Consider the following 23,512-nt stretch of genomic DNA (forward strand, 5'->3'; position numbering starts at 1 on the left):
CCAATCGTAGGAGCAGAGGCTACTGAGGATCCGGATGAAGTGTGAGTAGTACCAAAAGCTGATGCAGTCTCCAAGATGATGCGTATCCTGTTGACTGGCTTTTCCTGCAAGCATAGTGATGATGGAGCTGAATCCAGTTTTAAGTTTTAATAACTTCAGAAATAGAAAAGCTACAAATATATAAAAAGTAACACTTGAAAGGTTTTTTATATTTTTATATGTTGATATTTTTATGTGATTTTTTATATATTGATATGTTTATTAAAATTCAGCATAACTGTCATCTGCTATAATTAACTCTAGTCAACTCTCAAACTTGTAAAAACTTGGATCAGTTGTTGATGATGATCAACAAAGATCATCCAAAGATCAATTATACATAACATTTTTGATGAGATCTAACAAGAAAAAGTCTAATGGAGCTAGGGCAAATGAACAAGGTGCCCAAGCAACATGATTTCCTCTAGAGAGGAGCCAGTCTACAATAGTATTATCCAGCAAATGTCATTCCCAAGATACATAATGGCAGCATGCCCTGTCTTTTTAAAATTAACATTAAAATATATTATCCAAATTTCACAAAATTTTATGAGTTTAAAAGAAACTTAAACTTTCTGATTTCTAAAATTTTGAATCAAATTTACAGCCGAAGTAATTAAAACTTTAAATTGTACTGAGTCTTTTGGATTACCCTATACAGAGACAATTAAAAGCCATACTGTTTAATGTACTGTTCAGTTTAGTCCCTCTAAATAACATTGAGGAATATTGTCTTGGAAAATATGGTTATTTTCTTCCATGACAAAGAAAATTTAGGGTTGTTCCATAGATAACCATACCTTCACCATGTATCTATTACCCATAAAATGACTTAATTCAATCTTGAGTCAACTTATTTTCCATGACTCCTAAAGCATCAAAAAAATATCAAAATATTACTTAATATTGTACTGGGGCTAAGCTAGAGAAAAACCACTCCTTCTGTTTATATTATGCTATTATTAAAATAATCCACTAGGTGATGAAAAACAAGAAAATCTCTGATGATTTTTCACAAAGCAAAAGAGTAACCTTTCCTCTCTGCCTTAGAATTTCTCTATTTCTCCTTCACACTTTGATTCAAGAAAAATTTTCCTATTTTTGATTTTCCATTTTACAGACAAATATCTTGTTTCTCTGCTTAGCATATCTGATACTAAAAGTGAATGAATGAAAATATAACTCCTAGTGTTTTCTCCATGAATATGAGATTAGGGATGACTTATGCTGTCTCTTTATGATTTCAGCATCAACAACTGAAGCGACTGTTTCATCTGGTAATTGTTTTTATTGCTGCTTTCTTGCTTTGTTGAACATAGACATGTCACAGAATGCCTGTGTTATTCAGAGGGAATGATGTTTAAATTTAGTTCAAATTAAATCAACTAATATTTGTTGAGCACCTGTTCTCTGCAGACCAGTGGGTACATAGTTTCCCCACTCCCTCATTATTGTCCACAGACATAACTTTCTCAAGCCAAGTGAAAAATCCTAGTTTCTTTCCTCTTTCACAATTTTGTCTCTTCCCAACACCAGAAGGTAGTCCCCAATCCTAGGTATTCTGGAGTTTGATAAACAAAGTCTTCTTCGATCTTCTCTTAACATTCATGATTTTAGAAACTTCATAAATTTGTTTGATTTGATGGAAATGTCCATGTCCTGGACTCACACAATAGCTCTGCTTCTGGATGGCTATGTATGAGATCTTAGATATGTGATTTCATCTCTATGAGATGAAAGTTGAATTCAGTCTCCAGCAAACTTTGTATTTCCATTGTTCTAGTATATTTTCGACCCAAGAGTTCACTTACAGTCAGTCTTTCTAATCTGTGAAAATTCTAGATTTTCTCCGCCTTACTACTCACTCATTTTTCTGTCAAAAGGTAGAATAAAAATTGAAATCATGAGCAATGCATAACTGACAGATTTAATATGAATGTGGGAGATCGTTGGACAGTATAGTGCAGAGAAATATGGAATCAAGAATACCTGTGGTCAAACCCTGACTCAGATACTTCTTACCTGTGTAACTGGCTAAAGTACCACCCCTATCAGCCCTTATTTCTTCATTCATAAAAGGGGAATAATAGCATCTACCTCATAATGTTGGTGTAAGAATCAAATGAGATTGGGACAGCTAGGTGGCACATTGAATACAGCACCAGCCCTGGAGTCAGGAGGGCCTGAGTTTAAATTCAGCCTCAGACACTTAACTCTTACTAGCTGTGCGAGCTTGTGCAAATCACTTAATCCCAACTGCCTTGCTCTTTACACACTTCAGAGCCATGTGTATGTATGGATATATGTGTAATAATTATATGTATTAGTTAATATTATTACTACTGATATTTTCAATCCTGTTAGTGAGAAATTTATATTAATTGATAGAAGTCATTTTTTAAAATTATCTGTGAATGTTATCTATCCATGTAATATTATGATTACATTAAGTTATTTGGGAGTTGTTTGCATTATTATTTCAATACTTAAGGAAATCATCATTAATATGGGTGTGTGAAAAGATGCACTATATATTATTGCATGTCTGCCATTCCTATAAGGATTCTCACTGATCCTTCAAAGAAAAGGGACTATGATAACTCTTTAAGCATGAAATGGAACAATCTTCATTCTCTGTCTCTTGACTCCTGACTATCTCATGGTTACATGGAAGAAAACTTCCCTATCTTTAGTTTTCAATTTAAGAAACCAATTTCTTGGTTTAATAGGGCAGTGACTTAATCATTGTTAAATATTTAAATTTAGTATAAATGCAACAGTATTCTTCAAAATATTCATTCCCTTAAAATGATATTTAGGTTTAATTTATGTTCTTTTTTGGGGATTTCAGAATCAACCACAGAAGAGACCACCTTGTCTGGTAATTAGAGGTGGAATATTATGTCTAAATCAAATGAAATCAAAGCATGTTTATTGTTTTTCTATCTCAGCAAAGCATTGAACACATCAGTCCGCTAATCAGTAAGCATTTATTAAAGGCTTCCTATGTGTCAAGCACTGGGAATACAAAGAAAGGCAAATGGCACTTCCTACCTTAGAGGAGCCCACTATCCAATGGACACATCATTCCTCCATTCTCATAGACATATAAGCATATCTATGAAGTCAATTGAATTATATTCCATTTTTCAATCTCCCAAAAATCTGCCTCTTTAGCATTACAGAAGATAAAATCTAATTCTAATATTATTAAATTTGGTGAATGATAGGAATTCTTCATGAGCTTATAAACTTTGATGGACAGAGCACTGAACTGTGTATCCAAATTCTTGAGCTCTAGAGCCAACTTTGCCACTGATGACTATCTGACCTTGGCTAAGTCATTTTGTTTTTTCTGGCATTCACCTTGCTCACAAGTGTAATAAGTGAATTAGAGCAGATCACCAGCTCACACATGGTGTCAATTTTCAGATGAAGAGTTCTTTTATTCAGGTCACCTAATTGAAGATTATCGTGATTTCTCTCCTTGTTACCGTTCACTGTGCCAAGACAGGACAAAACAGAAAGTTATATGAAGCAGTCCTAACAACAGACAGCTTCTACCTTCTGGGGACCAGTAGGAAGACTTATCCCCAGGAGACTATCAGTTTGGTGGTGGGTTGCCATCAGCAAAGAGTTCATTAATCACCTCTCAGTTGCCCAAAGATTCATAAAGTGCCACACAGGAAAATGGGGCATTCGATCCTTCAAAATGACGTCAATGCTATTTTGTGGATGACCACAAGCTCCTGGAGATCAGGGAATGAGTGTTTTTTATTAATGTTGCTTTTGCCTTTCTTTGCTTCCCCAGCACTGAGCACAGTAGCTGGTACATAACAGATACTCAATAAATGCTTGTTGACTTGACAGGAGAATGTGGTAGCTGCCCTCCACGTCAAAGAGGAAGAGTTAGGCAAGTTCCTTGGGCATTCTTAACTCCTTTGATTTACTGATGTCTTCTCTATGGATCATTTATTCAAGTATTTACCTCCTTTCATTGTGAGTCTGCTGATTTTCCATAAGGTCAGAATCCAGAATGTAATATTACCACTTAAATTAGTATTGGTACACAGCTAGAGAGGATCCCAGTTTCTAACTTTGATCATTGCAGCATGGGAAATAGTTTTGCTATTTTGTCAAAATTAAAGACTCTATGATAACTTTTCACAAACAAACAAAAAATTCTGACTCTTGGCCTTAGAATCCCTCAGTCCATTTCATAGTTTATTTCAGGGGGAAAACTTCCACATTTTCAGTTTCCTTTTTTAGAAGCCATGTCAGTGCTTTATGTGATTTAGGAATAAACCTTGTAAGTGAAAACATTATTGTGAAGATTCTTGTTCACCAAAGATGGTATGTAGATATTACTTACAAAGTCTTTTTGCAATTTCAGCATCTACCAGGGAAGCTGACTCTTCATCTGGTAATTTTTTGTGTTTTGTTTTATTTTCGCTGTTTTCTTGCTTTATGAATGACAGACAAGCTAGAGAATCCCTTGGTTCTTGAGAAGAAATGCTATTTGTGTTCAATTGTAGCACCAATGCAATATTCATAGTACCAATGGTGACTGCAAATATGCTGACATGGTGCTGAATCACAAAATATAACACTCTCCCTATAGAACACAGAAGGGAAACATTTAGACACCAGAAAACTGAATCCCAAACCTAGAAAGCCAAGTCCATCATAGTACCAAAGAAGTTAATAAGCCATAACAGCACAGAGAGCCACACCATCCTTTAGCTTTCCCAAAAATCAACACTCACAAGCCTAGCTGTCTACCTGGGTGCCTCCTCCCCTCCCTTCTTTTCTAACTGCTCTGACTCTCAGCTTCCTGTGGGTTCTGCTCCACCCTTCAGCAAACTCCTCCCACCATGTGATTACATTCCATGTGATTACATTCAGCCTATTAGGGGACAGGGAAGATCATCAAATTAGGGAAGATCTTCAAATTCCCTTAGGCTTACTAAGGGGCAGCACAGATCTTCAAATTACAATTACTATTACACCAATTTAAATAAATCAATGAATATTTATTGTACATTTTTCTTTGAGAGAAACTTAGTTTCTTGTGCTGTCATCCCTACACTTTAGGAACCTGCCATTCATATGAGTGAAGGATTTAACAGAGGCTCCCTTTTCTAACTGAATTTCTACCACACCTGCAAATATTTTCACTTACCATTCAAACACAAGAGAGTCAGTGATAATGCTTCACAAAGAAGAACATTTCTTACTCTCTAAGTATTCCTCTATTTTATAATTTGAAGAGAAAAAAATTCCTCTCTTCTTCTTGACATTTTAAATCCTCCATTATTTAAATCCTTCCTAATATGACTGAAGTATAAACCTTCTAAATGAAATATAATTGTTAATGTAACTTCGTATATTGTGGGATGTAGATTTTATTAACACTGGCTTTTGTTTTTGTAATTTCAGAATCAACTACAGAAGTAACCATTTCACCTGGTAATTATTTTTGTGGCTGATTTCTTGATTTATGGAATGTAGCTATGGCACAAAATACCTTGGCTATCAAGCATGAATGGTGTTTGTATATATTTCAAATTAAATCAACCCCAAATAATTGAACTTCTTGTCTCTCTGCAAGGCCACGGGCATGTGATTTCTTTATTTTCTGACTATGATTTACAAGCACTCCACTGAAATCAAATTAAAAAATTTCTCACAACCTTGCCTCCCCAAGGCTTAAGAGGATAATTCTTACTTCTAACAATATGGATTATGGTGAATGGGTCCCTTCCAATACCCATTACGATTTTATATACTTTACTGGTAAGAATACAAAACTGGGAGCACTTCCCCTGACTTGCTATATGACCTTGGATAAGTTCCTTCAGCTTTACAAGGTTCAGTTTCCTCATCTATTTCTTCATTCCCCATTGGTCACACACTGGGATGGCTGTACCTTGGATCTCACAATTGCTCACAAGTTTTCCACTTCCTTAACCAAAAACTCCAACATTTACCTTTCTGACTATAACCTCACATTCCAACTTTCCCTCTGCCTCATCCCTCCTACACCTCTTCTTCACTTGATTTTCTAGTTTTTTATACCTTACTCCCCTCTACACACTCTATGACCCAGATACACTGACCTGCCAAATTCCTTCAATGGGACACTCTGTCTCCCATCTCAGTGACTTTGCACTGCCTAACTTCCACACCTGGAATGCATTGACCCTTCACCTGGGCCTCATCATCTAGACTAGCTTCAAATCCCACCTTGTGCAGGAGCCTTTTCCTGGTGCCCTTGGATGCAAAGGCAAATGCCTTTTTCCTTCCAGTATTTCTGTATCTGCTCTCTATAAATCATCTCTGTGCCTAGACCTTTATGAAACCTCCATGAAAGTGGGATTTTCTAAGGACAGAAGCTGGTTTTTCCTTTATTTTTATGCCTTGTACACAGCCCAATGCCTGACATACATTAGGTGCTTAACAAATACCTATAGAGTGACTGTTTTTTTTAAACCTCCTCCTCTAGAGCACTTTCTGTGGCCATGCTGCACCTCTGACTTCACTTACTCTTGACCTGTGGTTGACTAATTAAATTCCACACTTTTTTTTGGAGGGAAATTGGGGTTAAGTGACTTGCCCAAAGTCACACAGCTAGTAAGTGTTAAGTGTCTGGGGCAGGATTTGAACTCAGATCCTCCTGACTCCAGGGCTGGTGCTCTATTCACTGAGCCACCTAGAGTTGAACTCAGGTCTTCTTGACTCCAGGGCCGGTGCTCTATTCACTGCGCCACCTCGCCACCCCAATTCCACACAGTCATCAGCTATCAATTCCTTCATCCCTTTGTCCAGTGTCACCTCATTCCTAGGACAGAGCCTGTCCTAGCTCTGGATTGCTCCCACCATCTGCCTCCTTGCTCCTGCTTCCTGGACTTCAAGGAGATCACCCGACCATTCTGACTTTGTAGACTATGAATTCATGTTATGCAGGTTCACCTTCAACTGGGCACCCCAGCAAGCCATTGCTTTTATTCATCCCTACTTAATTCCCTATCCTTTCTCCCAACATTAACTATTTGAAACCTTACCTTACCTTCTCATTCTTCCCCACCTCCACCTCCTGCCCCCCTCCTAGGTGATACTCTCTTTGCATTTTTACTAAGAAAATTAAAGTAATTCACTGTGAGCTCCTTAGTCTCTCCATCTCTACACCACTTGACATCATCTTCCCCACATCCTACTTTCAGTAATCTCTTGTAATGAAACATCCCTTCTCCTTGTTAAGGTCAAACCCTTCCCTTTTAAATTCTCCAAGGCAGTAATCCCCTATAACTCCTGCCATCTTCAGTCTCTCCCTGACTACTGACTCTTTTCATACCGACTTTAAACATCCTTCATTGTCCCCATCTCTCCTCTCTTTCTTAGTTGAGGTCCCAAAATGAGTTGTCTACACCCATGGCATTCTCCTCTCACTGTCTAACTGATCCTCTTCACTCTGGCTTCTGAACTCATGGTTCCGCTGAAGCTTCCCACTTCAAGGTTAACAATGGCTTTTTAACTGCCAAATCTAATGGCTTTTTTCTCAATCCTTATCCTTATTGATTCCAACTCAATTCAATAAACATTTATTAAGTGCCAACTATTGCCAGGCACTGCACTAACCACTGGGAATAAAAATAAGAAAAACAGTTCCTTCCCTCAAGAAGCTTACAATGTAATGAGGGAAGACAACACACAAGAGGAAGCTGAAAAGTCTGCGATGGGTCACCCCATTATGGTTCATCAGGTTGAGTTCATTATGCTGTTCCATAGAGAAACCAAGCAAAGCCTTTGGTAGAAAATAGAATTAACAGGAAAATCTGGAGCTCTCTATAAAGGAAGGCTTTGGTAGGAGTTTCTTCCTCCACCCTCCAGCCCTGCAGTTAGAGGAGAGAGGCAACTGAGGGAGCTGAGAAGGTGCTAAGTATTATAAACTGAATCAATCTGTGTGGTAATGAGATGGCATTTGACCAGCTTGTTCCCTGGAGAGCCCAAGCATAGCTTCTGAGGGGGAACATTTGACACAGTGGTCCACTCCTCTCTTGGATGCCCTCTGCTAGCTGGGTTTTGGTAACACTGCTCTCTCCTGGTTCTCCTTCTCTCAGTCTGACCATTCCTCCTCTAAGTTCTTTACTGGTTCTTCAGCTGTGTGATACCCACTAACTGGGGAGGTTCATGAAGGCTCTGGGCCTTCTCTGTTCTTTCTACAGGGTCTTACATGAAGATTGCATTAGCTCCCATGGTTTTAATTAGCATCTCTATGCAGGTGACTTACAAATCTACTTATCCATCCCTGGTTTCTCCCTGAGTTTCAGTCCTAAATCACATATTGCTGATTGGAGATTCAAATTGTGTGTCCCAGAGAAATCTCCAACTCTATTTATACAAAACAGAATTTATTGTCTTTCCTACCAAACCTATCTGTTTTATAAATTTCTTTCTTTCTATCAAAAGTATCATGATTATTCCGATCTCTCAGATTTGTAATCTCATAATCATAAATGTTTGCTTTCCCTTGCCTCATATATCTAATCTTGCCATTTTTACCTATACAACATCTCTCCATGTGATCCCTTATATCACTTCACACAATCACTGCTTGGGTTCTGATTTATATCATTCTCTCCTAGATTATTGCATAATAATATATCATAATATCTCATATCTCATGTTATATTGTATTGTATTATGTTATGTTATGTCATATCACGTCACATCATGTCACGTTATATTATGTCATGTGATATGATATGATATGGCACCATATCATATCAAATCATATTACATTGTACTATATTTATTATGACAGCCTCCTGGTTCATCTCCCTACCTCAACTCTCTCTCTTCACTCTAAACTGTCCTTGACATAGCTGTCAAATTTGTTTGTTTTATTTTTTTTATTATTTAATTTGTTGTTTTTGTCCAGTCATTTTTCAGTCATGTGTGACTCTTCATGATCCCTTTTGGGGTTTTGTTGGAAAAGATTCTGGAGTGGTTCCATTCTTCAGCTTATTTGCCTAATGAAGAAACTGAGGCAAATAGAGTTAAGTGACTTTCCTAGTGTCACATAGCTAGGAAATGTCTGAGGCTGGATTTCAACTCAGATCTCAATAGCTGCTCTCAAAATGATTTTCCTTAAGCATAGATCTGACCACTTAACTCCATGGGCAGATCTACTTCAGTAGTTCCCTTTGGATTCTAACATAAAATATAAATCTTTCACACTTTCAAGTTTTTTACAACCAAAAATAATTACCAGTCCCAAAAGCTGATACAGTCTCCAAGATGATGAGTTTCCTATTGACTGGCTTTTCCTTTTCATTATGGAAGCATAATGATGATGGAGCTGAATCCAGTTTTAAGTTTTAATAACTTCAGAAATAGAAAAGCTTCAAATTTATAAAATATAACACTTGAAAGGTCAATTGAATTTTTATGTATTGATATGTTTATTAAAATTCAACATAACTGTCATCTGCTATACTTAAGTCGTCAATTGTCAAACATCATAAAAATTTGCTCAGCTGTGGATGATGAAAGGACTACATTCATCAGGCTAGCCTTAAGATCATCCAAACACAAATAGACATGACATTTTTAATATAACCTGACAAGAAAAAATTCTAATGGAAATAAAGCAAATGACCAAGGGACCCAAGCAAGAAGAAATCCTCTAGCAAGGCCTCAGTCTACAAAAGTATCATCCAGCAGCTGTCACTTCCATGATACATAATGGCAGCATGCCCTGTCTTTTAAATAAAATATCTTATTCAAATATTATAAAAGTACATGAGTTTAAAAAAAACTTAAACTTTCAAAAATTTTAAAAATCATTATCATTTATACACTTAAAATTCCACTGAGACTTTTGGGCAACCCTATATAAAGACAATAAAGTGCCACATTGGCTAATGGCCTATTCAGTTTAGTCCTTCTAAATGACATCAAGGATCATTTTTGATGGAAAATATAGTAGTTTCCCTCCATGACAAAGAAAATTTAGGATTTTTCCATAGGTAACTGTAGCTCCCTTGATTACTAATAACTCAACTATGTATCTGTTACCCATGAATTGACCTAATTCAATCTTGAGTCAACTTATTTTCCATGATTTCTAAGGTATCAAAATATATCTTAATATTCTATTGGAACTGAACAAGAGAAGAATCCCTGTTTCTAGTAATACTGTGCTATGACTAAAATAATCTACTAAGTAATGAAAAACAAGACAATCAATGATGATTTTTCATAAAGCAAAAGAGTAACCTTTCCTCTCTGCCTTAGAATTCCTCTATTTCTCCTTCACACTTTGATTCAAGAAAAATTTTCCTACTTTTGATTTTCCATTTTAGGGCCAAATATATTGTTTCTGTGCTTAGCATATCTGATACTAAAAGTGAATAAATGAAAATATAACTCCAAATGTTTTTTCCACGATATGAGATTAGGGATGACTTATGTTGTCTCTTTATGATTTCAGCATCAACAACTGAAGTGACCACTTCTTCTGGTAATTGTTTTTATTGCTGCTTTTGTGCTTTGTGAAACATAGACATGTCACAGAATGCCTGTGTTATTCAGAGGGAATGATCTTTAAATTTAGTTCAAATTAAATCAACTAAAATTTGTCGAATACCTGTTCTCTGCAGACCAGTGGGCATATAGTTCCAGAGGCATAACTCTCTCAAAGCCAAGTGAAAAAACCCTAGTTTCTTTCCTCTTTCACAATTTTGTCTCCTCCCAGCACCAGAAGTTAGGCCCTAATTCCAGGTATTCTGGAGTTTGGTAAACAAGGTCACCTTTGGTTTTCCCTTAAACTTTATGATTTTTAAAACTTCATAAATTTGTTTGATTTTATGGAAATTGCCATGTCCTGGATTCACACAATAGCTCTGCTTCTGGATGGCTATGTATGAGATCTTAGATAAGTGATTTCATCCCTATGAAATGAGAGTTTAATTCAATCTCCAGCACACTTTACATTTCCATTGTTTAGTATATTTTCAAACCAAGAGTTCACTTACAGTCAGTCTGTCTAATTTGTGAACATTCTAAATTTCCCCCTCCTTACTACTCACTCATTTCTCTGTCAAAAGGTAGAATAAAGGGGCGGCCAGGTAGCACAGCAAGTAAGAGCACCAGCTCCAGTGTCAGGATGACCTGGAGATCGAACCCCGGGCTCAGACACTTAGCACCCACCCAGAAACACCTGGCCGTGTAACCTTGAGCAAGTTACTTAACCCCAATTGCTTAGGGGTGGCCAGGTGGCTCAGCGAGTAAGAGCACCGGCTCCAGGGTTGGGATGACCTGGGGATCAAATCTGGGTGCAGATACTTGGCACCACACCCAGAAATAACTGGCCATGTAACCTTGAGCAAGTTACTTAACCCCAATTGCTTTAAAAAAAAAAGTAGAATAAAAATTGAAATCATGTGCAATGCATAACTGAAAATTTTAATATGAATGTGGGAGGTATTTGGACAATATAGTGCATAGAGACATGGAATCAAGAATACCTGTGGTCAAACCCTGACTCAGATACTTCTTACCTGAGTGACCCTATCAGCCCTTATTTCTTCATTCATAAAATCTACTTCATAATGTTTGTGTAAGGATCAAATAAAATAATATGTGAAAAGCTCTTTATATACTTCAAAGTCCTACCTATGTGTACATATGTAAATACACACATATATGTATATACATATATGTATGCATGCATGTGTGTGTAATATTTGTATATGTTAGCTAATGTTATTACTACTACAGGATAATATTTTCAATCCTATTGGTGAGAAATTTATGGCAATTGATAGAAGTCATTTTAAAAAAATCATCTCTGAATGTATCTATCCATGTAATGCTATGATTACATTAAGTATTTGGGAGTTGATTGTATTATCGTTTCAATACTTAAAGAAATCATCATTAATATGGGTGTGTGAATAGATGCATTATATCTTATTGCATGTCTGCCATATAAGGATTCTCCCTGATCCTTCAAAGAAAAGGGACTATGATGACTCTTTAAGGATAAAACAGAAATATATTCATTCTCTATCTCTTGGCTACATGGAAGAAAATATTCCCTATCTTCAATTTTTGACTTAAGAAGTCAATATCATATTTCTTGGTTTAAAAGGGAAGTGACAAATATTTGAATTTAGTATAAATGAAACAATACTCATCAGAATATTCATTCCCTTAAAATGGAATTTGGGTTTAATTTATGCTTTCTTTTTTTTTTAATTTCAGAATCAACCACAGAAGAAATCACCTTATCTGGTAATTCGAGTTGAAAGATTATGTCTAAATCAAATGAAATCAAAGCATGTTTTTTGTTTTTTTGTCTCTGCAAAGCATTCAACACATCAGTCAGCTAGTCAATAAGCATTTAATAAGGGTTTCCTGTGTGTCAAGCACTGGGAATACAAAGGAAGGCAAATGGCAGTCCCTGCAATAGAGGAGCTCTCTATCTAATGGATAGATCATTATTCCATTCTCATAGATATATAAGCATATCTATGAAGGCAGGTGAATTACATTCCATTTTCAATCTCTCAAAAACCTGCCTCTTTAGCATTACATAAGAGAAACTCTAATTCTAATATTATGAAATTTGGTGAATGATAGGAATTCTTCATGAGCTTACAAACTTTGATGAACAGAGCACTGAACTGTGGATCCAGACCCTTGGGTTCTAGAGCCAAATTTGCCACTGATGGCTGTCTGACCTTGGCTAAGTCATTTCATATTTTCTGGCACTCACCTTGCTCACAAGTGTAACAAGTGAATTAGAGCAGATCACCAGCTCACACATGGTGGTGGTTTTCAGATGAACAGTTCTTTTATTCATATCACCTATTGATGATTATCATAGCTTCTCTACTTGTTACTGCTCATTGTGCCAAGACAGGACAAAACAGAAAGTTATATGAAGCAGTCCTAACAACAGACAACATCTGCTTTCTGAGGACCAGTGGAAAGACATCCCCAGGAGACCATCAGTTTGGTGGTGGGTTGCCATCACCAAAGAGTTCATTAATCACCTCTCAGTTGCCCAAAGGTTCATAAAGTGCCACACAGGAAAATGGGACATCCAGTATTTCAGAACGACCTCAATGGATATTTTGTGGGTGACTTAAGATCAGGGAATGAGTATTTTTTATAGATGTTGCTTTTGCCTTTCTTTGTTTCCCCAGCACTGAGTATAGCACCTGGCACATAGTAGACACTCAATAAATGCTTGTTGACTTGACAGGAGAATGTGGTAGCTGCTCTCCACGTCAAAGAGGAAGAGTTAGGCCAGTTCCTCAGGCATCCTTAACTCCTTTGAATTACTGATGTCTTCTCTATGGATCCATTATTCATGAATTTACCTCCTTTCATTGTGAGTCTGCTAATTTTCCATGAGGTCTGAGCCCAGTGTATAATATTAAAAATTGAATTAGCAATGATACACAACTAGAGAGGATTCCAGTTTCTAATTATATCATTGCATGATAGGAAATAGTTTTACTATTTTGTCAAAAATTAAAGACTCTATGATAACTTTTCACAAACAAACAAAATATATGATGACTGTTGGCCTTAGAATTCCTTGATCCATTTCACAGTTTGGCTGAGTGGAAAAACTTCCATATTTTCAGTTTCCTTTTTAGAAGCTATGGGTCTGTGATGTGGTTGAAGAATAAACCTTGTGAATGAAAACATTACTATTAAGATTCTTGTTATATCAAAGGTGGAATGTAGATTTTACTCACACAGTCTTTTTGCAGTTTCAGCATCTAGCACAGTTACCTCTTCATCTGGTAATTGTTTTTGTTTTGTTTTTTCTGGTTTCTTGCTTTATGAAATGTAGATATGCTACAGAATCTCTTGTTTCTTGAAAAGAAATACTATTTGTGTCCAATTTAAATTAAATCAACCAATATTTATTGTACATTTTTTTGAGAGGCACTAAGTTTCTTGTGTTGTCATCCCTTCACTTTAAGGATCTGTCATTCATATGAGTACAGGACTTACAGAGGCTCCCTCCTTCTCATTGAATTTCTGTCACACCTAGAAATATTTTCACTTACATTCAAACACAAGAAAGTCTATGATAATATCTTACAAACAGGAAAATTTCTTATTCTCTGCCTAAATATTCCTCTATTTTATAATTTGAAGGGGAAAAACATTTTCTTTTCTTCTTGACATTTAAAATCCTACATTTTATGTCTTTTCCTAACATGACCAAAGTATCATCCTTCTAAAGGAAAATATAATTGTTAATGTAACTTCATAAATTACAGGATGTAGATTTTATTGACACCGGTTTTTGGTTTTTGTAATTTCAGAATCAACAACAGAAGTACCCATTTCACCTGGTAATTATTTTTGTTGCTGATTTCTTGCTTTTTGCAATGTAGATATAGCACAAAATGCCTTGGCTATTGAGAGGGAATGGTGTTTATATCTATTTCAAAATAAATCAACCCCAAATTATTGAATGCCTTGTCTCTCTGCAGAGCCATGGGCATGTAGTTTCTTGCTTTTCTGACTACTATTTACAAGCAATCAACTGAAATCAATTTAAATACTTTCTCACAACCTTCCCTCGCCAAGGCTTAAGAGGGTAATCCTTACTTCTTAATAGTCCAGATTATGGTAAATGGGTCCCTTCCAATACCCTTTATGATTTTATAAACTTAAGTGGAAAGAAGACAAAACTGGGAGAGAGGAGACCAGTACTTCTCTTGACTTGTTATACGATCTTCGATAAGTTCCTTCAGTTTATTGAGCTTTACTTTTTCTCATCTATTTCTTCATTCCCCATCTGTCACACACTGGTATGGCTGCACCTTGGATCTCACAATTGCTCACAAGTCTTCTACTTCCTTAACTAAAAACTCCAACACTTACCCTTCTGACGATAACCTCTGATTCCAACTCCCCCTCTGCCTCACCCTCCTACACCTATTCTTCAGCTTTTTACACCTTACCCCCTCTACACACTCTATGATCCAGATACACTGACCTGTCAAATTTCTTGAATGGGACATTCTGTCCCCCATCTCAGTGACTTTGCAGTGACTAGCCTCCACACCTGGAATGCTCTGACCCCTCACCTGGGCCTCATCATCTGCCTGGCTTTTTCCAGGCTCACTTCAAATGCCACTTGAGTCGGAGCCTTTTCCTGGATGCAAAGGCAAATGCCTTTTTCCTTCCAGTATATCTGTATCTGCTCTCTATAAATCATCTCTCTACCTCCATGAAAGACAGAAGCTGGTTTTCCCTTCATTTTTATCCTTAGTTCACAGTCCAATGCTTAGCACATATTAGGTATTTAACAAATGCCACTGGGGTGACTAACATTTTAAAGAACCTCCTCCTCTAGAACACTTGCTGCAACTCTGACTTCACTTTTCTCCCTGGTCGCTCTTGACTCTATGGTTGACCGATTCAATTCCACACTGTCATCAGCTCTCAGTCCCTTCATCCCTTTGTCCAGTCTCGCCTCATTCCTTGCCTGTCCTGGCTCTGGATCGCTCCCACCATCTGCCTCATTGCTCCTGCTTCCTGCACATGCTGCTTCCTGGAGTCCAAGGAGATCACCCAGCCATGCTGACTGTGTAGACTATAAATTGATGCTATGCAGCTTCACCTTCAGCTGGGCACCACAGGAAGGCGCTCTTTCTATTCTTCCCTACTTGATTCCCCAACCTTGCTCCCAACAGAAGCTATTTGAAACCTTAGCTACCTTCTCATGCCTCCCCACCTGCACCTCCTGCCCTCCTCTTAGGTGAGACTCTCATGCTTTTTTCCTATGAAAATTGAAGTATTTAACTGTGAATTCATTAGTCTCTTCATCTGTACACCCCTTGACATCATCCCCTCCTCGACATCATCCCCCCCTCCTTTCCCTAATTTCTTTGACTGAAACATCCCTTCTCCTCGTTAAGACCAAACCTTCTTCCTTTTAACTTCTCCAGGTCAGTTGTCCTCTATAATTACTGTAATCTTTAATCTCTCCCTGACTACTAGCTCTTTCCACACTGACTTTAAACATGCTTCATTGTCCCCAAAGCTTAAAAAACTTTCATTAAAACCTACTTTCCCCAAGATTTCTTTCTGTATCTCCCCTCTCTTTCTTACCCAAGCTCCCAGAATGAGTTGTCTGCACCCGTGGCATTCTCTCCTCTCACTGTCTACCAGATCTTCCTTACTCTGGCTTCTGAACTCATGCTTGAGCTGAAGTTGCCCACCACAAGATTGCCAATGGCTTCTTTAACTGCCAAATCTAATGACCTTTTTCTCAATCCTTGTTCTTACTGACTTCAACTCAATTCAACAAACATTTATTGGGCATCTATTTATGTGCCAGGCACTGGGCTAAGCTTGGGCATAAAGACGTATAAATACAAAAGCCATTCCCTTCCCTCAAGAAGCTTACACTCTAATGATGGAAAACAACACACAAGAGGAAGCAAAAAGGCAGGGATGGGTTACCAGGCGGATGCATCATGATGTTCCACAGAGAAATCAAGCAAGGCCTTGTATATAAAATAGTTACCTGGAAAGTTTGGAGCCCTCTATAAAGAAAGGCTTTGGTAGGAGTTTCTTCCTCCACCCTCCAGCCCTGCGGTCAGAGAAGAGAGGCAACTGATGGAGCTGAGAAGGTGCTGAGTATTATAAACTGAGTCAATCTGTACGGTAATGAGATGGCATCTGATCAGCTTGTTCCCTGGAGAACCCAAGCAGAGCTACTGAGGGGGAACATTTGACACAGTGGTCCACTCCTCTCTTGGATACCCTCTGCTAGCTGGGTTTTGGTAACACTGCTCTCTCCTAGTTCTCTTGCTCTCAGTCTGACCATTCCTGTTCTAGGTTCTTTGCTGGTTCTTCAGCTGTGTGATACCCATTAACTGGGGAGGTTCATGAAGGCTCTGGGCCTTCTCTGTTCTTTCTACAGGGTCTTACTTGGAGATTACATTAGCTCCCATGATTTTAATTAGCATCTCTATGCAGGTGACTCACAAATCTCTTTATCCATCCCTGGTTTCTCCCTGAGCTTCAGCCCTAGATTATCTATTGCTGATTGGAGATTCAAATTGTGTGTCCCTTCCAGCTCTATACAAAACAGAATTTATTATCTTTCCTACCAGACCTATCCCTTTTATAAATTTCTTTCTTTCTATCAAAAGTATCATGATTATTCCAATCTCTCAGATTTGTAATCTCAGAATCATAACTATTTGCTTTCCCTTGCCTCACATATCTAATCTTGCCAGTTCTGCCTCCTCAACATCTCTCCATGTATCACTCCCTTGTATCACTTCACACAGTTACCACTTGGGTTCTGACTTATGTCACATCTCTCCTAGATTATATTATAACAGCCACCTAGTTCATCTCCCTACCTCAACTCTCCTCACCCTAAACTGTTTGACATATCTGTCGAAATTATTTTTTGTTGTTGTTTAGCCATTTTTCAGTTGTGTCTGATTCTTCATGATCTTGTTTGGGGTCTTCTTGGCAAAAACCACTGAAGTGGTTTACCATTTCCTTCTCCAGTTTATTTGACAGATGAGAGAACTGAGGCTAACAGGATTAAGTGATTTGCCCAGGGTCTAGAGATCTGAAGTCAGATTTGAATTTGGGTCTCCCTTATGCCAGGCCCAGTGCTCTATCCACTGAGCCCCCTAGCTACCCTCAGAATTATTTTACTTAAGCACAGATCTGACCATCTCCTCCTCAATCAACTGATTCTAGAATGAAATACAAACATTTCTTTTCAGATTTTAACCACTTCACAACCTTGTACCAATCTATCTTTCTAACCTCATTATACGTGATCATACTCTGAAATCCAGTAAAATTGGCCTTTGTTCTATTTCTTACCAAGATACTCCATTTCCTATCTCTGTGATGATTCCTTGTTTCTAGAATGTATTCTCTTTCCTCACCTCATAGAATTCTTCCCTTCCTTCAAGACGCTATTCAAACATGACCTACATGAAGAACTCCCTTATTCCAACAACTGGTAGTATCTTTCTTCCCAACTATTTGGATTTATTCTCTTTATATTTATTCTTCATAGACTTATATAGGTACTTGTTATCTCTCCATTTGAATGTAAATTCCTTGAGAGTAAGAATTATTTCATGATTCTATATTTGTATCTTCAGCACTTAGCATAGTACCTGCACATAGTAGGTGCTCAATCAATCAATCAATAACAATTTATTAAGCATCTGCTACAAGCCAGGCACTGTGCTAATTGCTTGAGATCCAAGGGTGTCCCTAGAGTTTGGACACATGGGAAATCTCATTAACTATGCATATTTTCAAGAAATGAAATGAATGAAATTTTCAACATTTTATTTAATTAGCATAAATTTTAGCCATGACAATTTCATATGAAATAAAAGTTTTCTTTAGCTATTGGGGACTATTTTCCATATTAATGAGATTAATTTAATGAATTAATGAGATTTCCTATGTGTCTCCTATGTCTTCCTATGAAATCTCATTTATGCTAACTAAATAAAATGGTGTTGAAAATTTCATTCATTTCATTTCTTGAAAATATGCATAGTTAATGAGATTTCCTATGTGTCCAAACTCTAGGGACACCCTGTACAAAGAAAAGCAAAAGATATTCTAATGAGGGATATCATACAAACAATTATATACAAATTATATGCAGAATATATAGGAAAAATAAAATGAATATTTATTTATTAATGATTAGATTTGACTATCATTATGGTCTCTTCCTTATCTCTTAGATGCTGTGATTTTCAGATTGAAGAGATCTTTTCTTTAGACTATCCAATTTTTGGCTTATTCAAGTTTTTCTTTCTTTTAGCTGATTAGTCAGATTTCTGTCCAGAGTAGAATACAACAGGAAGTAATGTGAAGTATGTGTAACAAAGAATGTCTACTTTCAGGGAACCAGCATAGCTTAGTATGTAGAGGCTTTTTGTCAGTGGATCACCTGGTTTTGAGTTAATATTATCAAAAGATTTATAAACTAACTCTGTTTTGTGTAGGCAATTGTGTCACATTGCTTAATAGTTCATTAAATTAGGTCCTCTTCTCTTTTGAAATGGCACTGGGGAATATTTTGATGTAAAACATGTTTGGGGCTTTACATGAAAAAGAGAAAAATTTAGGAATGTTCCCTAGACAGCCTTAGCACCCTTAATAACTGTTATCTCTCCCCTATAAATCTATTAACAATGAATTTGCCTAATTCTATCTTCAATCAATTTATTTTCTATTTTTTCTATATTTTTAATATTTCAAATATATTTTATAAAATATTCCATATTTTGTAACAATTATTATATCAATTTATTCTATGAAATTATTATTATATCAATTTATTTTCTATTTATTATTTTCACCTAAACCCAAAGTATTCTTTTACATGATAGTGGTAAAAGAAGAGAAAAATAAGTTTCTAATTGTAGTATTGCTGTGACTGGAAATATTTTCACAGATCAAACACAAAATACTTTATTAACTATTTACAAGAAAATTTCCCACTCTGCCCTAGGATTTCTCCGATTGTGATTCATTGTTTCATTCAAGAAAAGCTTCCCAATTTTTAGTTTTCCATTATAGAATCCAACATCTTATATTTATTCTTTTTTGTTATTTATTCTTGACACATTTGAAACATAAACTGTATAAATAAAATATAACTCCTAAAAGTCTTGCTTCTTGATGATGAGATTTGGGTTTGATTTTCACTATCATTTTTTTTTCAGTATTGACCAACGATGTGACCACTTCACCTGGTAACTTTTTGTTGCTGCTATTTTTGCTTTCTGGAATATAGGCATACCACCAAAAGCCTTGGTTATTAAGAAGGTATTGAGTCTAATTCTAATTAATTCAACCAATATTTGTTGAATACCTGCTTTTTTGAAGGCATTGAGCTCACATTTTCTCCATGCCCCTACTGCTACAAGTAAGTCTCCAAAGACAGTTTTAATATATCACATTCTTTAACTCTTATAATCTTGCTTCTTCTAAACTTCAGAAGGTAAACTCTAATTCTAATATTATGGAATTTGGAAAATGATAGCAATTCTTCATGATTTTATAAGCCTACAATTTGTATCTTTGTTTAATATGACCAAAGAAATTATTCGCACATTGACTTATTCAGTCTAACCTCTCTGATTACCAGTCTCACATCTCAAACTGGATGTCCCAACATGCCTAAAACTGAATCCATGAAACATTCTAAATGAAAACATAACACTTAAACTTCTAATCCACCAATTATGGGATATAAATTCTATTTCCAATGTTATGTTTGTAATTTCAGCATCAACTATAGAAGAGACCACTTCACCAGGTAATTGTTTTTGTTGCTTCTTTCTTGCTTAATGGAATCCAGATATACCATACAATTCCCTGGCTATTTAGAGAGAATGGTGTTTACGTCTAATTCATGCTAAATCAACCCATAATTACCAAGTACCTGCCCTTTCTGAGAGACCATGGGCACCTAGTGTCTTTATTTTCCCACTATTTTATAAAAGTGAGTCTCTAAAATCAAGTCAAATATATTTTTTCCCATCTCTCAAAAACTTTCCCCTTCAAAGTTTAAGAGGGTAAGCTCTACTTCTAATATTCTAGATTGTGGTAGACAAGTCCCTTCTAATATCCTTTATGACTCAAAAACTTCATTAGAAAGTACACAGAACCTGGGAGTTAGGAAACCACTCCTTCCCTTGACTGGCTGTGTGACCTTGTATTGGTCATTTCATCTAAATGGGCCTCAGTAGGGGGTGGAGCCAAGATGGCGGTGTAAATGGGCCTCAGTGTCCTCATCTATTTCTTCATTCTCCCTTACTCACACACTGGAATGGTTGCACATTGGATCTCATAATTACTTAAAAGTCTTCCAATTCCTTAATCAAAACTCTAACATTCACCTCTCTGACTATAACCTATCGTTCCACATCTTCCTATACCTCACCCGTCCTGTACCTATTCTTTACTCTTTCTTACACCTTACTCCTTTCTATACCCTCTATAATTGAGATATATTGACCTACTTGCATATCTTTGAATGGTACACTGTATCCCCCATCTTTGCCTTACCTGTCCTCCATTCCTGGAATACTCTGACCCCTCACTTTGGCCTCTTCATTTTCCTAGCTTCCTTCAAAGCTCAGTTCAAATCTCACCTTCGAATACCTTCATCTATCCTGTATAAATCTTGTGTGTGTCTAGTCCTTTGGAAATCTCCATTAGAGTGGAAGATCCTCAAAGGTAGGGACTGCTTCTTTGCCTTTCTTTTTATCCTAGCACTTAGCCTAATTCTTGATAGGTAGAAAATTCTTTATAATTTCTTAGAATATGATGTCCAGGCTCTTTTTCTATCATATCTTTCAGGTCGTCCAACAATTCTTTTTTTTATTTGATTTTTTCAAATTCTCTCCCTCCATCCACCACCTCCCCTACCTATTGAGAAGGCAAATAATACAGTACCCATTCTATGCATGAAGTCATAGAAAACATTTCCACATTAGTCATGCTCAAAAATTAAAAGGCAATAAAAATAAAAGAAAAAAATATTCTTCAGTCTGTACTCTGAGTCGATCAGTTTTCTTTCTGGAGGCGGAAAGTCTTTTAAATCATGAGTGCTTTGGGAGTTGTGGTAGGTCATTGTATTGATTAGAGTTACTAAGTCCATCACAGCTGATTATCTTTACACTGTTTCAGTGCTGAGTTCAATGTTTGCTCACTACATTTTGCATCAGCTTACATAATTCTTTTCAGGTTTTTATGAAACCATTTCTTACAGCACATTCATATGCCATGACTTATTCAGCCATTCTTCAATGGGTTGGCATCCTTTGAATTTACAATTCTTTGACACAACAACAAAAAAAAGCTGCAATAAATACTTTTGTATATGTAGAACCTTTCCCTTTTTTCTTTGATCTCTTTGGGGTATAGTCCTAGTAGCAGAATTGCTGGAATCAAAGGACATGCACAAAGTTGTAACTCTTTGGACATAGTTCCAAATTGTTTTTCAGAGTGGTTTGTAGTTTAATGATCCTTAAATTATCTCTTCTCAATATATTTTCCAGGTCAGTCATTTTTTCCTATATTGTACATTTTCTTCCATTATATTTAATCTTTTGACTTTATTTTATTCTTTATGTCTCTTGTAGTCATTAGCTTCCACTTGACCAATTCTAATTTTTAAGAGTTATTTTTTTCAGTGTTTTTGTACATCTTTTATCCTTTAGTCAATTTTTATTTTTAAGGTATAATTTTCTTGTATTTTGTGCCTCCTTTACCAAGCTACTAATTCTCTTTTCATAATTTTCTTGCCTTGCTCCCATCCTATATTTGTAGGATCTTTACATATAACTTTCCCTTCCATACTCTGCAATCCAACCATACTGACCTTCTTTCAGTTCCTCACACACTACTCTACATTTCCTACTCCCATGACTTTACACTTCCTATTCCTAAAATCTTCTCATCTCCAGCTCATAACAATTTCTATCTTCTTCCAAGATGCTTAAGCACGACCTTCTACACAAATCCTTTCCTGATCCCCTGCAGTATCTTACTTCCCAAACTAACTATTGTTTACATAAAATGAATTCTTTGTAATTATTTGGTCTATACTTATTGTGCACCGTTCAAATATTATCTCCTTGAGAGTAGGGATTGTTTCATTCTTTTTATTTGTGTCCCTAAAACCAAGCACAGTGCCTGACACAAAGGAGGTGCTTTACAAATTTTTAATTATTGATGGATGGAGTAGATTGTCAATAGGGTCTCTTTTAACCTCAGGTATGCTATGATTTTCAAACTGAAGCATTTTTCTATTCAGTCTATCCAATTTGTGGCTTATTCAGATTTCTCTTTCTCCCTGCTATGTGTCTAATTTCTGTTAAAAAAGGTATGACAAGAAAGAAATTGATATGAAGCTACAGTTTGAACAACAGACAATGCCTACTTTCAAAGGACTAGCCCAACTAAATACGAAGAGGCTTATCACCACCAGGCTTACCACATGGTTTTGAAATATTACGACCAAAGATTTCCTAAATTAACTGTCTTACATAAAGGCCATTAAGTGCTAAATTAGCTTGTGGTCCATTCATTTTAATCCCTCAAAATAACACCAAGGACTATTTTGTTACAAAATATATTATCTACTTTCCATGACAACATTCCCCAGGCAACCTTAGCTCCCCTCATTAACTGTTTTCTCCACTATGAATCTGTCATCCATAAAGTTAAATAATTCCATCTTCAGTCTACTTATTTTCCCTGAGTCCTAAACCAACTACCAAAGTACTACTTTATGTGTTACTGGTGATTAACTAGAAAATAATTAGCACTTCTAATTGCATTTTTCCATGTCTAGAAATATTTTCACTGGCTTGTTAAAGACATGATAATCTCTGATAAGGTTTTGCAA

The 23,512-nt window shown here is 36.5% G+C and overlaps 2 protein-coding genes across 4 annotated transcripts in view; both read left to right on the forward strand.

Annotated features, from left to right (window-relative positions):
• The window catches only part of DMBT1 (deleted in malignant brain tumors 1), a 495,581-nt gene that overhangs the window by 358,631 nt on the left and 113,438 nt on the right, over positions 1 to 23,512 (forward strand). Inside the window, 1 exon segment of the mRNA XM_069097407.1 lies at positions 10,745 to 10,762. Coding sequence (XP_068953508.1) covers positions 10,745 to 10,762 — 18 coding nt within the window.
• BUB3 (BUB3 mitotic checkpoint protein) overlaps positions 1 to 23,512 on the forward strand; it is a 555,213-nt gene that overhangs the window by 73,228 nt on the left and 458,473 nt on the right. The gene's annotated exons all lie outside the window — the stretch shown is intronic.

This window comes from Petaurus breviceps, unplaced genomic scaffold (genome assembly GCF_028583685.1).
Source record: "Petaurus breviceps papuanus isolate PSGF00001 unplaced genomic scaffold, PetGlider_PUasm1.0 37, whole genome shotgun sequence".
NCBI classification, from domain to species: domain Eukaryota; kingdom Metazoa; phylum Chordata; class Mammalia; order Diprotodontia; family Petauridae; genus Petaurus; species Petaurus breviceps.